This window comes from Meriones unguiculatus, chromosome 18 (genome assembly GCF_030254825.1).
Source record: "Meriones unguiculatus strain TT.TT164.6M chromosome 18, Bangor_MerUng_6.1, whole genome shotgun sequence".
Taxonomy (NCBI): domain Eukaryota; kingdom Metazoa; phylum Chordata; class Mammalia; order Rodentia; family Muridae; genus Meriones; species Meriones unguiculatus.
This window is the reverse complement of record NC_083365.1, coordinates 7,141,522-7,158,733: the sequence shown is the minus strand read 5'-3', so window position 1 is coordinate 7,158,733 and position 17,212 is coordinate 7,141,522. Positions and strand designations below refer to the sequence as shown.

At 40.7% G+C, this 17,212-nt stretch overlaps 1 protein-coding gene across 2 annotated transcripts in view; it reads left to right on the top strand.

Annotated features, from left to right (window-relative positions):
• Plcb1 (phospholipase C beta 1) overlaps positions 1-17,212 on the top strand; it is a 701,628-nt gene that overhangs the window by 467,438 nt on the left and 216,978 nt on the right. For both annotated transcript variants that reach the window (XM_060371729.1, XM_060371731.1), the window contains exons 5-8: positions 4,998-5,077; positions 6,597-6,650; positions 7,826-7,901; positions 16,504-16,604. In XM_060371729.1, the coding sequence (XP_060227712.1) occupies positions 4,998-5,077; positions 6,597-6,650; positions 7,826-7,901; positions 16,504-16,604 (311 nt within the window). The remainder of the gene's footprint in view (positions 1-4,997; positions 5,078-6,596; positions 6,651-7,825; positions 7,902-16,503; positions 16,605-17,212) is intronic.

Below are 17,212 nucleotides of genomic sequence, written 5' to 3'. Positions count from 1 at the left end.
TATTAAGCAAACACATGAAATCACATGCCACGCATTTTAGAATGTAAATAGCTTTAAAAATAAAAGGGCACTACCTTCGTGACATGGTAGGAAAAGTATCTTTGGACCTGTCTAAACTGGCATCTGAGAGGAGAGGAGATGGAGAAGGAACAGAAACAGAACACTGAAACTCCAGCAAATTCCCCTGCTTTAGAGTCAACTTCTCAAGTTAAGGTCTTTGTCCCAAGAGTGAGATTAAACTCAAGACAGGAAATGTCCTTTAAGAAATTTCAGGATTTAAATAGCTGGATCCAAGCCAGGTGGAATGACTGTGAATACTTGGTTTCTGAAAGGAAAAGAGCAGTTCCTCTACACCAAAGAAGCTGCCCTTTTCAGGCCATAGTACCCAAAGCTCGGACTGGATGTACAAAAACAAGATCCCGGTAAGATTCCATAGCCTCATAATGAGTTCAGGTTTAAAGTCAAAGAAACCAGTAATCGGATTCCCAAGCAGTGACTCTTGTTTTCTTATACCTCATTACACTCTCGCCCCTCGGTTTAGTCATGTTGCTCCTACCACAGCTGCAATGTCTTTGGGGGCTGCTACACAACAGCCCAGAATCATTTATTTAAGTGATTGAGAAGGAAATAAGCAACCACCGGGCGGAAGCTTCCCCAGCCGGATCCTGGAGTGCCCTGTTTTCCAAAGGGCTGCTTTTGGCCTGGCCGTGTGTTTAAGTGTTGACACATATAAAACACATAAGGCTCACTAGCTAAGTATGGAGGGTGTCCACACTAGCTAGGTATGGAGCAGTGTGGAGCGGGAAGCCAACATTTGGAACACGTTCTCAGGCAGTGCTACGTGTCCATTCTCGAACACAGCCACTCAGGTCCTGGGGCAGCAAAGACCGTGTCCAGAAGCTCCTGAGAAATACAGAATCTCTGCCCCCTCCTCAGCCCTACGGAAGGAGCAAGTGCTCTTCAGCAAGACCGATACAGATGCACTTGAAAACCTGAGAAATATTGTTCCGTATGTGGCCTTGTTTTTCCAGAGCGTGGGTGCATATCCCTTCCTTCTACTTAATGGCTGCTTACATCACTCAAGAATCCAAAACACTAGTTACTATCCTGGGAAAGACTCTAACAGGCTCTGACCATGTTCTCTCTGATTCTGGGATTTTTTTTTATATATTCTTTCAAATTCTAATGAAAAACCTTGAGGCTAAAATTCAAGTCTAAACATGAAATTAATTTATGTTTTATAATTACCTTTATATTTAGCATAAACGTAATTTTTGTATGGTATTTTTATTCTTAAATCTCAGTTTATACTAACCCATCATAGGAGGTTGGATGAATTATCTCATTGTTATGCCACAGAGGTGTTCAAACAGGTAAAATACTAAACTAAAGTAAATATCTTAGTAGAAATATTGTGATGCACTTTTTTTGCTAAATTTGGCTACTATAAAATTCAGTTTCACTTGGCTCATATTATGTTTTTATTGGACTGGACATAGTGGGAGACTTAGATTTTAAGTCTATAATGTCAGACAAAAATTAAATCTCCAGAAAGAATTTTAATTCCTTTTTTGTTTGATGTTAAATTTCCTCTAAACTAGTAGTTCTCAATCGTCCTAATGCTGCGACCCTTTAATACACCTCTTCCTGTTGTGGTGACCCCCAAACATAAAATTACTTTGTTGCTACTTCATCACTGTAATCTTGTTGCTGTGAATCGTAATGTAAATATCTGATATGCAAAATAGCTGATATGTGATGTCCAAAGGGGTCACAACCCACAGGCTGAGAACTGCTGCTCTAAACAAACCCATCAGACTACACAATGACCTCAGTTATAAAGACTTCCTGTGCTACATAAAGTTGCTGTGGAGCTAGGAAAATCTGAAGTTTGACTTTATTCCAGGAAGTATTAAAAAGAGAAACAAATCTTTAAAACCAGTGACAATATTTATTTTTAATCTTCAAATTATCTGATTTTATTAAAATTACTTTCCACGCTGTTAAAAACAGTTCAGCTCACATTTGGTAGTAGGAGGTTTTATCTTCCTTTTCCCACTCCCCTGTGCTGTTCTTTGTAAATCCTCTGATCTGTAGAAGACAAAGCTCCAGTTTTCCTCACCCACACTGCTACAGCCTCCTGACTGAGTTCTCCATCATCGCCACTCAGCCCCAGGCTCGTCCTGCCTTGTCAGGGAACCCCCTAGTGCTCAGCCTTGTCCTGGCTCTTCTCATGCCCATTCTGGAAAAGGGCTTTTTTAAATTTTTTAATTTTTTTATATTAAGTACAGTTTATTCACTTTATATCCCAGCTGTAGCCCCCTCCCTCACTCCCTCCCAATCCCACCCTCCCTCCCTCATCTCCTCTCATACCCCTCCCCAAGTCCACCAATAGGGCAGGTCCCTTTTGATCATATAATTTGTTTACTATCTTTGGGCATCTGAACACACATTAAATGTTCTTTTACCCTGGTCTATAACTACTTTTTAGTTGCAATTCTCCCCCTTCTCTCTCTCTCTCTCCCTCGCTCTCTATCTATCTCTAGCTCTAGCTCTCTTCATTCCTACTAGAGTTAATTCTTCTTGTAACTCCTGACGTGTGCTTTCTTTGCTTCCGGTTAGTTTTCTGTCTTAAGCAGTCTGTCTTCCCTTTCAATCACTCTTGGCCCATTGTTATTCCAGTCCTGTACAAAGTATCCTGTTATTATGTGATAGCACACTATTGGGGTTCTAATCCAGGAAACAAACAATCACAACTTTTAAAGATACTATATAAAGTTATTAAAATCAGTAGCAACAGCAAAACTAAGTTGTAAAAATGCTGAACTAAATACATTATTTTACAATAAACACAAATATCACAAGATCCTCGATTGCTCACTATTTGAGAACGACTTGTGCTCCTTCCCTATCTTGCACAGGACCAGACAGTGTTCGGCAGGAGGTGGGGCAGTGGGTGGTAAAGCACCATTGATCTTTCCCAGATGTCATATCTATGAACTACAACACTAAACCTGCAAGATACGCTGCTGGGGAAACAGTGGCACAACTTGTTTAGGGGCGACCATGTGCCTGCCAGCTGGACATGAGGTCCACACCACAAGCAGGAGTCCATGCCTGGTACTATAACCCTGGTCAGAACAGCATGAGGAGGATGTCTCAGGCCTGAGAAGACACCTACTGCCGCTGTTTACTGACATCACATCGAACCGCCTTCTAAATATCTCGGTACTCACACAGACAAGGCTACTCTCACCCTCAATCAGAAAAGCCTGTCTTTGCATTGAACAGGTGTAAATGCAGAGAGCCATGGTTACACAAAATGCTGAGACAAAAGAAAGGATGGCTGAGGGTTCAGCCCTAGAAAAGATAGTTATGCCACTTCTTTAAAGTTTACAGAACATCGACTGTATCATTGAACAAAGGATGTAAGAGCCAGAAGGGAGGGAGAAGGGCTGCAAAAGGCCATCTTTCAAACATGGGCAGGACGTGGCCATCCTAAACATGCATCTGTGCCTGCCAGCACTGGACCACACCTCTGGGATCATCATAGTCAGCTCTGGAACGAGATCACAGGATCCCACTGTTTACTGATAAGCTCTTGGTGACCAGATTCGGGGAGAGAGAGAGGCGAAACGTCTAGTTTATACTGCTGAGCTTGCTAGGCTCTTAATAGTGCCCAAGCCATGGTCACATGGACAGCCTACTTAAATTTTGTGGGACACAAACCAAAACAAAAAAGGCATGAACATAGAGAGGATAGTTGTAGGGAAGAAGAGGAGTGTCAGGATGGGAGGGAAAGAAGTGTTAGGGGAGAGTGACCACAATGTGTTGTGTAAATCTGTGAAAATGTTTAAATTAATTCATTGTAAAGAGAAAATCACAAGAATGGAATTGACTATAGACTGTACAAAGCTGACAAAATGCCAGCAGTAACTTCTCACCCCCCACTAATTAAATGTAACTAGGGTAAATTTTCTAGTTAAAAGATACAGAGTGACTAGCTAGAATTAAAAAAAAAAAGATCAAGATCCAAAAATGCACTGCTTTAAAAGATTCACTTTAGTCTTCAGTATACACACAAAGTGAGAGTTTATTTAAGAGATGAGAGAAAAATACTTCAGAATAATGTCAACCAGAAATGACTACTAAATAGACATGAAATAAAAAAAAAATTAGGACAATGTCGTATATTATGACGAAGAATCAGTTTATCAAGGGGGTATGACCATCTTTGGTACATGTGCCCCACACATGTAAGCATCCAAATATGTAAAGATGAAGTCAGTGGACTTAAAAGGAAAGATAAACTGTAATGTGAGAACTGCAGGACATAGAGACAGTTCATGACAGAGGGACCAAAAGCCATTACTAAGATGCCAGATGACGCTGTCCTAACAAAGTCACTTAGCAAAGCAATTGATCGCTATTACTACGAATGGAGATGTGGCCTTCTTTTTGTGAATGTGCCTCTTCGCAGCCCGTGAGGGCACTGGTGGGGGGTGTGAGGTACGGAGCGGAGGGCAGGATGAACAGCACATGAACAGGCTGACTGAGACTGAGACTGCCTCTGACTGGGAGCTAGTTAACACTGATAAACCTCGAGTACGTGACGGGAGAAGAACTTGTTTCAATTCCGTTGAAAGGAGATTTACCACATTCTAAACTTTCTGTTATTCTGCATTTGTTTATAATTCAACAATTCAACAAAAGAAAATAGTAAAATTGTACAGTTGTTGAAGCACAGCAGTTTTATCAACGGGGACCTTAGAAGACAGAAAAATGTATCTCTATGTATACAGTCCCTTATTAAAAGAGGAACCACTAAGATTTGAATGTAATTATAACATTTTTATCAAAATAAAGAGGGGGTTAGGTAGGAAGTTGTCTACATCCAACTTGGATTAATTTGTCTGTCTTCCTGGCAGGCAAGTTAAAAGCATGTTTTATATCTGAGCAGTATTTAAACTATTGAAAGTATGATTTATATTTTTCAGGAATGGACAAATGAGGTTTTCAGCTTGGCAACAAACCTTCTGGCTCAGAACATGTCCCGGGATGCATTTCTGGAGAAAGCGTAAGTCACTCTGGTTGTACTGTTAAGGGTGTGGCTTCTTGTTAAGGGCGTGGCTTCTTGTGAGTCAGTTTCCTTTCCCCTTTGTGAGTCTTTTGTTTATGCTGCTTTGGCTTCTCACATTCATAAACATACATTTCCCTTTGGGATAGGTAGAAAGACAGATTTGTCTACTGTGCAGGCTTGGAAGACTTCCAAGACAGAGGGTTCTGTTCCCCAAGAGCATATCAGCTTGAGGTGGCCTGCACATGAGGGCTTTTGATACACAAGAAGAGGAGCTGTGCTCAGAACAGAGTCCCTCTTTCCAGAGCATCCTCCGCTGGGTACAAGACCTGCCTCCCTCCTTCATTCCATGGGTTGATGATGGAATTCCAGACCTTAGAGACTACTACAACAAAGAAAAGAGAGACTAGAGGGGCAAGCAGAAGGAAAATAACAGGAGAAGGGAAGGAAATAAGATTATAAAATCACCGGGAATTGCAACAAACTTTCTAAAAATTGTTTGACCAAAGGAAATAATGATGTATGCCAGATGAGCAGCAGGGAGACAGGTGTGTTCTCCTGGTGACTTGGAGGTTCAGGAGCTTCAAATCAAAGCCACAAGCAGAAACATCAATAGACATGCCTGTCTTCCCTCTTGTTCCAGAAGCCATCCCCATTGTTTTAGACCTCATCTCAGTCACATTTCTATCTTTCTCTTCTATGAATTTTATTCATAGGTCTCTACTCAAACGCCTCATCATGGAGTGATCCCCTCCTTTTGTTACCTTAAGGAAACTCCCAACATGCCTCTTCCCTTCCCTTCTCTCTCCCTTTTTTATCCCATTCATCCTCCATCTAGATATTTCTAGAACATGTCTTTTTCTAGGTAGTGTTAATAAAAGAGATACAGCGAGAAATAAGATTTGAAGCTAAGACCCAGCATGGTAAACGGGCTGAGAGATCGTAATCTGCTGCAAATGTCTATTCCAGATGGAGGACCTTTGTGAGGACTCCTGTGAGAATTGTAGCACATGAGTTTTGATGTGTTGTGTACAAATCTGGATGGGGGGTGTCTGGGTCACATTTCCTATCGACACTCCCATTAGTGAGAGTTCAGAGTTCTGTTGCCCTGGATCTCCACCTATGTGTCTGAAGGCAGATGAAGGATAAATGCCGTCCTCATATTTCTCTGTAAATTCCTTATGAGCAAACTAAGATAACTGTAAGCAGAATACAGATGGATCTCAGAAGCTTAATATTGGGGTAAAGAAGCCAGGCCCCAAATATGGTCCTACTTTAAGTAAGGGACAAAAACAAGCAAAGACAATTTCTTCTGCTTCATGTAAGCATGGCAGTGATTTGTGGGGGTTGATTCTGGAAGGAATGAAGGGAACTTCTGGGAGACATCTAGACAGACAGCATTCCATTTTGCCATCTAGGTACCAAATTCAGCACACTGCACATGGAAATGAAGTTTTCACATAATCTATTTTTCAGTTCTTGTTAAAATTAATGGCTTACTTTTCTTCTCTCCCAACAGATATACTAAGCTCAAGCTTCAGGTCACTCCAGAAGGGCGCATTCCTCTCAAAAAGTAAGCTTCAGGCGTGTTTCCCATCATTCATTTACTTTGTTCCAAAAACTTGAATCTATGCCATGGTCTGGCTTATTTCTTCACCAGGCCAAGTAGGAACATGGACCTGATGTGGTAGCTCTGTCCCCCTTCATGCTTGTCTCACACAAGAACATCTGGCTTCCTCATAACACTTCCCTGGCCACCAATTCCTGTGACATCATTTTTGAGATCCTGCAGGAAGTGGACTCAGGAACTAGGCAAGAAATCCCCTGTTTCAATCCCAGAACTCAACTGAGATTCAGATCTGTTCTAGTAGTGCAAATTGTATAAGCTTGGTGCTCCTAGTGGTCACTATAAGTCAGGGCTCCCGATGTCCAGTGGACACAGGAGCCAGGCAGAGAGCTTAAGTTACAAATTTCAGGCTCTAAGATAAACAATGAATTAATAAATGCAACCTCAAAAAACTGAAAAGCTTCAGTAAAGCAAAGGACGCTGTCAACCGAACAAAATGACAACCTACAGACAGGGGAAAAGATCTTCACCAACCCTACCTCCAATAGGAGGGCTAATCATCCAGAATATATAAAAAACTCAAGAAGAGGAAGAAGAGGAAGACAGCCACATAGAAAAGCCAGTGTGAACAAGATGGCAAGTCACCTTTTCCCTGCAAAAGTGCTAAACACCAGACTGGGTTTTCTAACGTTCCACTAGAGTGTACAAATCCAAATCACTATATTTAATTCTTGCACCTATGTTTAAAGAACAAATGTGTGGCCAAGGAAAGTACATGGTTCTAACACATCAGCCAGAAGTCCTTCGGCTTTGACATGGAAGCCAGCAGTGAGACTGGACCATAGGAGGCAATATACATAACAAGACATGACACTGGGAAGACTGGGAAGATCATTTGTTTTAGGAATTAATATAAAAAATGGCTAGTGCAATAGTTTTCGTTGGTCATCTCCACTATGTTAGAATATTTTATATCAGATTTTTATAACAGACCTATAATTTTTGAAGATGCATATAGATCTTGAGAACAGATTCAACTGTGTGGGGAAATGGTGGCTTTTTCATTATTCAAAGCTACCTAACTTTCATTCTATGTGATACCTTGAGTTGAGGTCATCTGTGTGTGGAGTGAACCACATCAACTTTTAACCAGTTCTCATGTCTATCTTTTCACTTTGTAGCATCTACCGATTGTTTTCAGCAGACCGGAAGCGAGTCGAAACTGCTCTGGAGGCTTGTAGTCTTCCATCTTCGAGGGTGAGCATGCTGGCTTTCCACTGTCCCAACACGTAACAGTCTTAAAAGTCCATGCTGAACTTACACTGCCTAGTGTTTCCTAGACCTAGCTTGGTGCAATTAGGAAAACTGCTATGCTTTAGAACAGCCATTCTCAACACGTGGGGCGTGGCCTTATTTGGGGGTTCAAAAGACCCTTTCACAGTTGTCACATATCAGATACTTATATCACAATTCGTAACAGTAGCAAATTCATGGTTATAAAGTAGCAATGAAATATTTTATGGTGGGGGTCACCACAATGGGAGGACCTGTATTAAAGGGCTGCAGCATTAGGCTCTATGCTTCAGAAACTTCTGAAACACAAACTTCAACTTACCTCTTTTAAAGCTCTCCTTTTAAAATGTATCCATTACAGACACAGTTGGGACATGGTGGCATGTTTTTGTTTGCTTGTTTGTGTGTGTGTGTGCATGTAATGTATATATAATGTGTATTACAACTTATTCATTATATATCCTGATAGAAGCCCCTACCCTCAACTGCTCCCAGTCCCACCCTCCCTCCCTCTTTCCCCTATCCCCTTCCCCTAGCCCACTGAAAGGAGGAGTTCTCCTCCCCTACCATGTTCCCATAGCTTATCAAGTCTCATCAGGACTGCCTGGATCCTCTTCCTCTGTGGCCTGGCAAGGCTGCACCACCAGTGGCAAGTGAGCAAAGAGCAGACAACAGAGGCAGCCTCTGTAACCCTTACTCTGGAACCCACATGGAGACTGAGCTGCCTATTGGCTACATCTGAGCAGGGGTTCCAGGGCCTCTCCATGCATGGTCCTTGGTTGGTGCATCAGTCTCTGCAGTACCTCTTGGACTCAGAATTTTTAACTTGGTTGGTCTCCTTGTGGGGCTTCTGTCCCCTTCTGTCCTTCCATAAGACTCCCTGTGCTCTGCCCAAAGTTTGGTTGTGAATCTCAGCATCTGCTTCAATCCCCTATTGAGTGGAGCCTTTCAGAGGACCCTCTATAATAGGCTCCCATCCTGAACAGAACACCAACAGCTCAGGCTCTAAAATAAACAATAAATAGGACTTAGTGAAACTGAAAAGCTTCAGTAAAGCAAAGGACACTGTCAACAGAACAAAATGACAGCCTAGGAAAAGATTTTCACCAACCCTACATCCAATAGAGGGCTAATGATCCAGAATATATAAAGAAATCAAGAAATTAGACACCAACAAACCAAATAATCTAATTAAAAAGTGGAGAACAGAGCTAAGCAGAGAATTCTCAACAGAGAAATATCAAATGGCCAAGAAACACTTAAAGAAATGTTCAACATTCTTAGTCTTCAGGGAAATTCAAATCAAAACGACTCTGAGATTTCATCTTACACTGATCAGAATGGCTGAGATCAAAACCTCAAGTAACAACATGGGCTGGAGAGGATGTGGAGAAAGGTGCACGTATTGATAAACAAATTTAGTATAAATACTCTTCAAGGCTGTGCCCACAGGTTCTACTGAAAGGGATGCAGGTTCAGAACAGTTGGGAGATCACTCACTGCTCACAGCGAGAAGGCCAGCACACAAGATGCTTTTTTATTTTTGCACCTGACACACAAGCCATTCCATTTCTGTTACGCCTGAGAGGAACTCCTTTTCAGTTCATTTCCACATAATTGTAAAAGGATGCATTACCGTTACTTCTGGGAGAACAGCGTGCTGCCTGAATTCCGTATCTCATGCTTCTATAGAAGTTTCCTTTTTCTTCCACCTTAGGTTCATCGAGTATCTGAAAACAAGTTGGCCTTTATCTAGACCACTGGCTCCTGGCAGGGACTGTAAGCCTCTAGAGATAACTAGCCACGTTCCAGTTGCATTGAGTGAGACTGGAAAGCTACCCTTCAACCTAAGATGAACTTAGACTGAGCACATTGTCAACCAGTTCCAGTTCCAAACATTAGAAAACTAAACAGGTTAGAAAGAATGTTAGCTGGGCTTGGTGTTGCCTACAGTTCCAGCATTCAGGGACAGAGACTGGGATCACTGCAAGTTCCAGGCCATCCCGGAGCTGCAGAATGAGACATTACCTCTGGAAACAAAATAATAAATAAACAAGTAAAAGTTCTTTTGAAAAATAAAAGAGAGCAAAAGAGATCACCATAAACCCTGTTCCAATACCAACCAATTTTGCTCTTGTAAGTGCATATGGCCAGTGATGAACAGCTCTGGCCCCTGCAGTCTATTTCCTTTCTCCTCTTCTCTGTTTGGGAAGGGGTAGTGCTGGAGCTCGAACCCAGGGCTTCCTTTACACCTCTCGATGGCTTTACTGTGGCACTCATGCTCACTCCTTCCCCTTCACTGTGCTGAAGAGGGTGAAATTCTCAGACGTACTCACTGTTGTTCTCCTGGTAGAAGCTTCGGAATAGGAAAGTGTTCCTGCTGCAAACCCACTGGCATTGAACGAATGCTGTTGCTCTGGCTCCTCAGTCTAGGAGTCTGACAGAACTAGTCAGAGCATGCCAGCAAGTGCATTCATAAATGGAAAGAGGTGCTGTTAGAGCAGAATGAGTGCTGCCTCTGAGAAGAAAAGTCCATAAAAGACGCTGCACAGGTCCCTGGGTCTGGAGGAGTTCATCCAGCTGAGGAATGATCGTTACACACACTCGGCATGAAGAGGAAGCATAGGGATGGAAGTGCAAGACATGAGAAGATTCTCCCCTTTTGTAACCCCCTCTACGTTTATCTTCCCTTGATACAATCTTGTGAAATACAATGATCAAAGGTTTAACTTAGTGTTCTACATCTAGTTAAATGAAAGAAAAAAAGCAGAATGAAGCTGAATAGAAAAAAATCAAATTCATCAATCAATTCTCTGTAAATTGCAATTTTCTGAACAATTAGATTCCGACAAATAAGTCAATAAACATAAATTGAGTCTTTATAATTCACTATGTCTATTATAGGCTTAAATTTTCAGTCCAATATCAACTGGAGACATTTTAAAAGAAAAATGAGATTCAAACAGTAGGAGTTATGTTTAAATTGAAAAATATACTTATCTTTAGCAAATTAAATGTAATGACAATTTTCTGAAAGCAAACTGAAGATATTTTAAGATATAATCAACCTCTACTATAGTTTTGAAAGCTCATTATTCATCGTAAACTATAATTTATCTGAAGGACTTGTAGAATTCAAATGCTGTTTTAAGATCCACAAACCCAAGACCATCTCAAAGCAAGGAAATAAACATTTTTGTGAGCTATCTACTTCGAAACCAGTTTTCAAAAATCCTTGTGTTGATTTCACACATCCTGAATAGTGGTTATGGGAAATGGTCACTGGTTGGCTAAAAGATTCAGAATGTATTGCCTAGGGATAGTTTACACATTCCTAAGAAGGAAGGGGTCATGTAAATGGTAGGTAATTCTGCATAAATGGGAGTCTGCTTCCTAGCCAGCCATCATTCAAACTGAACTTAATTGTGTTCTGTAAATAGACACATTACCAGAAATGCTGTGGATATCCTGTTGAGATTTTTTTAAACATTATCTTTATGCACATTGTTAGGGATAATTAATGCACTTGAACTTGCACCCTGGCTGACATGACCTGCTGGAGTAACACGTTGCTTTGGACGGTTCTCCTTCGGAGAGCACAGTCACGAGCCTCAAGTTACCCTAATTGGTAAAAAGTAAAACGGTACCTAAAATGAGACAAAGCAATTACTGTCCTTCTATTAATAATCCAAGAAGATTTTCCAGTGAGACCTGTGAAAACCTTTCCATATTCAGAAAATTACTCTTTTACTCACAAGCTCTTTGAGAACTGAGAATAATTTATCAGTACCAAACTCTCGTGATTTAAGGCTTATTAACTCGAAAGGGCTTGGTGACATTTGGAATTACATTGTAATCTTGCTATGACATTACCCTGTGAGGTAGCATTTTAATAAGAAAATAAATAAATACATATATTTGTTTTAAATATAAACTTTCCTACAGGATGTATATAAGTATGCATTAAATACATGAGACCAGTTATCTTCTATTAAAGACTTGCACAGATATTATTAAGAAATGCTATAGATAAAGCTTACAGAGGAACATCTCTGTAGAACTGTAGTTCATTGCCTTACTTCCTGAAGATAAATCAGAAATATCATTTTGCAGTTATGGCTCATCAAATCACCATAGCAAAATTATATTTCAAACCACACAACCCAAAAGGCAATGAGCAAATTATTTGTAATGATTCTATGAGCTCTGACTAATTCAACTTTTGTTTTATGATTCTTTGACAAAAAATATTAAAAGGGGCTGAATGTCTAAAATTTAGCAGGTAATAATGCACAAAAAAAAATAGCTGGAGCTGGAGAGCACATTGTTAAGAGCACTGGCTGCTCTTCCAGAGGACCCAGGTTTGAGTCCCAGCACCCGCATGATGGCTCACAACTATTGGTAACTCTACTCCCAAGGAATCTGACACCTTCTTCTGGTTTGTGGGCTCCAGACACTCACGTGGTACACAGACCTACATTCAGGCGAAACATCCATATGCTGAGAAGAAAATACAAAAGAAGTAATAATGATGATGATAATAAATCTATGTTAGAGTCTGCTTTACTAAAATGTAGTTTAAAACTCTTGAATATTAAATTCGAGTTCACCATAATATGATTCTTTAAATACACAAATATATGAAAAAGAATTCTAATACGAATATGAACCTTGAGCATGTGGGTTTACAGTGAGAGTGGTGGTGCTGAGCCACTCAGACCCAAAGTGTGCCTGCGGCCACCACCATGCCTGCTTTAACAGGGACTTCAGGAAATGGGACTTCTCTTCCCAGCATTTTGCCGTAACGGTAAAAGGCTAACAGTAAAACTTCCTAAACTGGGCCTAGGAACTGAGTAAGGACATTCAAAGGGCGCTCATAGAGTAATGCTTAGCAAGTACCCAATATTAATCTCATTATCCTTTTTAGTATGCTATATATCTGCATAGACAGAGGCCACATATATGTCCCAATTTTTGCTTTTCCTCACCATGTGGACATGGTGCTGCTAAGTCCATGGGATCTGCAAATCCAAATGCCACTATTGCTAACGCCAAAAACTCTTACTTTAGATTCTTAGTTTCTCTAATGAGATTCAGTCTGTGTAAAGACATAACTAGAAGAATGTCAGATTTTCTCGTTTGCCTTAATTCTTCATGGTTTCTGCACCAATTATTCTAATCCATATCATAATACTTCAAATTATACCAGCATTCTTAATATAATCTAAGTCCACATAATGGTAGCCACCAATGGTCACCAAAAATGTTTTATATTAGATGTCTGAAGTGGGATGAAGTCCTGAAATCAGAAGATTTTGGCCTGGTTCCCCCTCTGGGATCCATCCATCAGCTACTGTGTATTGTATGAAGCAGCCTGCCCCTAGCTGGACAGAATTTAGCAGCAGATTGCCCCTCCTGTCCAAACATCACATTAGCAGAAAATCAGAAATATAAAATATGAAGAGAAAGCTCAAGTGTGGAAGACATCATATAGGTGTATGAAGGTGGCCTGTGGACACACTTGACCAGCACTAGTGTGGCCAGAAAGTGGCACAGTAGACCCAGACTTGGGGCATGACCTTTAGCACACTGGACTTTGGGCTGCCTCTTTAGTCAAACAGGTAAAATGAATATATGCTCTCCTCTTTACCGAACCAGAGAGAAAAAGAAGGTACATGAATGAGCTCTGCAAATTATGGGCTCATTTCACATACACAAAAACTGAGACTTCCCTGTGCCTTGCAGTAAATACCTCCCTAAGATGGCTGCACTTTACTTTCAGTGATACTCCTTGATTTCAGTCCAATTCTATGAAATATTTTTTCTCCTATTTCCACCTAATGACTCCACAGTCCATGGTACATACTCACTACTCAGTTGGGCAGGAGAGCAACAAGATGAATCAAACCAGCTTTATAAAAAAAAAAAAAAAACTTCATGTGATAAATTTCAACATGCAATGAAAATAATATTGCACTTATTCACAGTCTCTCACAAATTTGCCCACTTTAATGGAAAGTCCTAGTTCACAGCTGAAAAGTAAACAGATTAGATTTTAGTAAAATACATCTATGAAATTATGTCTATTCACATGCATCATTAAACCTGATTGTCCAAAGCAAGTATAATATTCAGCTTTCCCATAATGTTCACTTAATAACATTTATTCTGTAGCTATCATTTTTCACAACCCGGAAGTCAGGCAGATAACATGCAACACATAAAGTCTAGCATGTGCACAAGAACAGAGACAGCCCTGCAGCTGAGGACACAGCACAGCTAGATGAGCATCGGGATAAGATAAGCAGAATGTAACAGGAATGCTGAGTCAGGAGGAAACAGCCCAAGCAGAAGCTATGGCTGAGAGAGACACTGAAAACCAACAGACATGATCTAAGGAAGATATCCTTAGATAAGATCAATTCGTGTGTGTTAGGTAAGCTTAAAGAGAGATAGGTTTCGCGGGAGAAAGAGATGTCCCGGTTGAGGCTCATAAATGCAGTGAAGCTGAATGTACTTGAGATGGCCCACGTTACTGCTGCTTTTCTTTTCCAAAAGATTTTAAATCTTCTCACAGCCAAATAGTGAGCTAAGTAGAGTAATTTCGCCTCTCTAGAAAAGCAAGAGAAGTATGGGTCTAACTCAGAAACTAGCATCCTCCAGGCAAAGATATTTCTTTCATAAACAAAGTAAAACCCTGGAATCCCACAACCAAGCTGCTCATGTCTCCATTTTCTGAGTAACAAAACACCAGTAAAGGCCTTAAGAGACTTTGCAATGCTCGTGGATTTGAGCTCTTGAGCTTATGATTTCAAAGCTTTGTCGAAAGAGCCGAAGTCAGTTCATATAGACATCTTCCATGTGATCTTATGTATTCTTTTGTTTTATCAAAATCTATTTTTGCAAAATATTATGGTTTTTCTCCTATAACTGGACTTATTTGAGGAAATGTTACTTTATTTTTTTCATTCCACAAACGTGGGGCCTCTCCTAACTGCCAAGTGGTGAACTAAATTTTCTAGTCTGTTACTAAGCAGTATACAATTTCAGACAATTTTTTTTAATTTCTATTAAAAATGCAGCTAAAATATATGAATATGTTTAAAAGGAAGGGTGTTTTCTTTGTTTTAGGGACTTAAAAATAAAAACAATCATTCAAGCACATACCTGAAATAGGAAGCTGCATGAAAAAAAAAATGTCCTTCCTGTTAACAAAGGCTCAAATACATGCTTCCGGTTTCCATGGCAGCCCAACCAAACAGAAAACATAAGCTGTGGCAGCGGCCTTCTATGTCAGTGACCTGCTTCCCAAACAATAGGACAATGAGCAATCAGTAGCTCATGATACCTTATGCTGTCCTGCCTATGAAAAGTGTCCACTAACAGATCGGATAACGTAAACCAGCACCCCTTGGTGGCCTCTGCATCAGTTCCTGCCCTGATCTTCCTCCATGACGGACTGCTCTCTGGAAGTATAAAATGAAATAAACTCCATGCTTCAAAAAAGTAAATGACATCCCATTGGAATTTAATGTTTTAATGGTAGCATTGTCTCCAGGGTCATCACTTTAAAAGCTTGATAAAGGCCATGATAATGGGGATATTTTTCGGCAAGGCTGCGTGTCTACTACCACCATTTCTAAATAGGAAGACTCAACCGAAAAGAGAAAGTCAAGTAGAGAGATGGAGGGAAGACAGACAGACAGTCCGACAGACAGAGACAGTCCAACAGACAGAGACAGACAGACAGAGACAGGTAGGCAGAAAGAGACACACATGAACACACACACACACATACACACACACACACACACATACACACACACACACACAGAGAGAGGAGAATAAGAATGAGCCAGGAAACACTTACTGAGTAAAGGGCATGAGAATCTGAATTTGACCCCCAGACCCACATCAACAATCCAGACAAGCCTGGTGTTTCTTGTTTGTAATTCTAACGCTGGGGAAGCAAACAAGAGGGATTTCTCGGGGTCACTGGCTAGCTGGTGAATTCCAAGCCTATGAGGGACCCTGCCTCAAAACACAAAGTAGATGGCTCCCAAGAAACAACACCCAAGGTCTGTCCTTCATGTGCCCATGTGCATACACATGTATACTAACACATGGGGGGCAGGAGGAAAGAAGGGAGAGAAGGTGGGAGGGAGGGACAGACAGGCAAGTTAAAACATTTCTACTGAACAGGTTCTGTCTTCCTATATGTAACTTACTTTAGTATATATATTTAGGAAACTGTATTAACATATGTTTAGCAGGATAAAATTCTAAAGCTTTAATTAAAATTTTTGCAACTGAAATCATGCAGTGAAGTTATAATCAACAGAAAATAGCACTGACACACCACAGGTTTCAAATAGAGTCCACAATTGGCCTCAGGAGTGTGCTCTGGCCATTTACCCTGTTTTGGAAAGGGAAAAGAGAAGGGAGACTTGGAGGAGGAGAAGGAAGCTGGGAGGGAGGACAGAAAGAGAAAAGAGACTAAGAAAACTCAAAAGGAAGCTAGAGAAAGAATGAGACCTTCTGTTGACACTGTTGTTTTACTCCGCAGAATGATTCCATACCTCAAGAGGATTTCACTCCAGATGTGTTCAGAGTTTTCCTGAACAACCTTTGTCCGCGACCTGAAATTGATAACATCTTCTCTGAATTGTAAGAGGATGCATTTTAATGTACTTCTTCTAGCTTACACTGATATTCAGAGCGGCTAGGGCAGACTTTGCTACGGCTACAGGAGATTACCCCAAAGCAGCAATGTTTCGCTGTGCTGAGGTGATGGGGTGCTTGGCCTTGACAAGCTACTACTGTTGTAACAAGCATATATTTACTCTGACACATGTGTGGCGAGGTGTCGTTTTCATATGCTCAGTTGGCTTTGTTTCGACTGCAGATTATGAATATAGCAGGAAGTGTCTTGCCAAACACAAGAATGATTCGTTTAACAGAAACGTTCCTGGCTGAACACCATTCATCTGTATTCCTGTCAACCCCATCAGTGTAAAGAAGTTTAGATTACTAAGAACCCTCACAGACAGTGTATTATTTTCTCAGATTCTAGCAATTACAAACTTCTATAGGAATTGCTAATTTTTTCGATTAATTTTATTTAATGTATATGAGTGTTTTGCCTACATGGATATCTGTGTGCCGTGTGCATGCCTAGCTCTCTCATGCCAGAGAGTTGTGATCCACCATGTGCATGGTAGGAACTGAATCTGGGTCCTTTGCAAGAATAAGTGCCTTTAACTGCTGAGCCATCT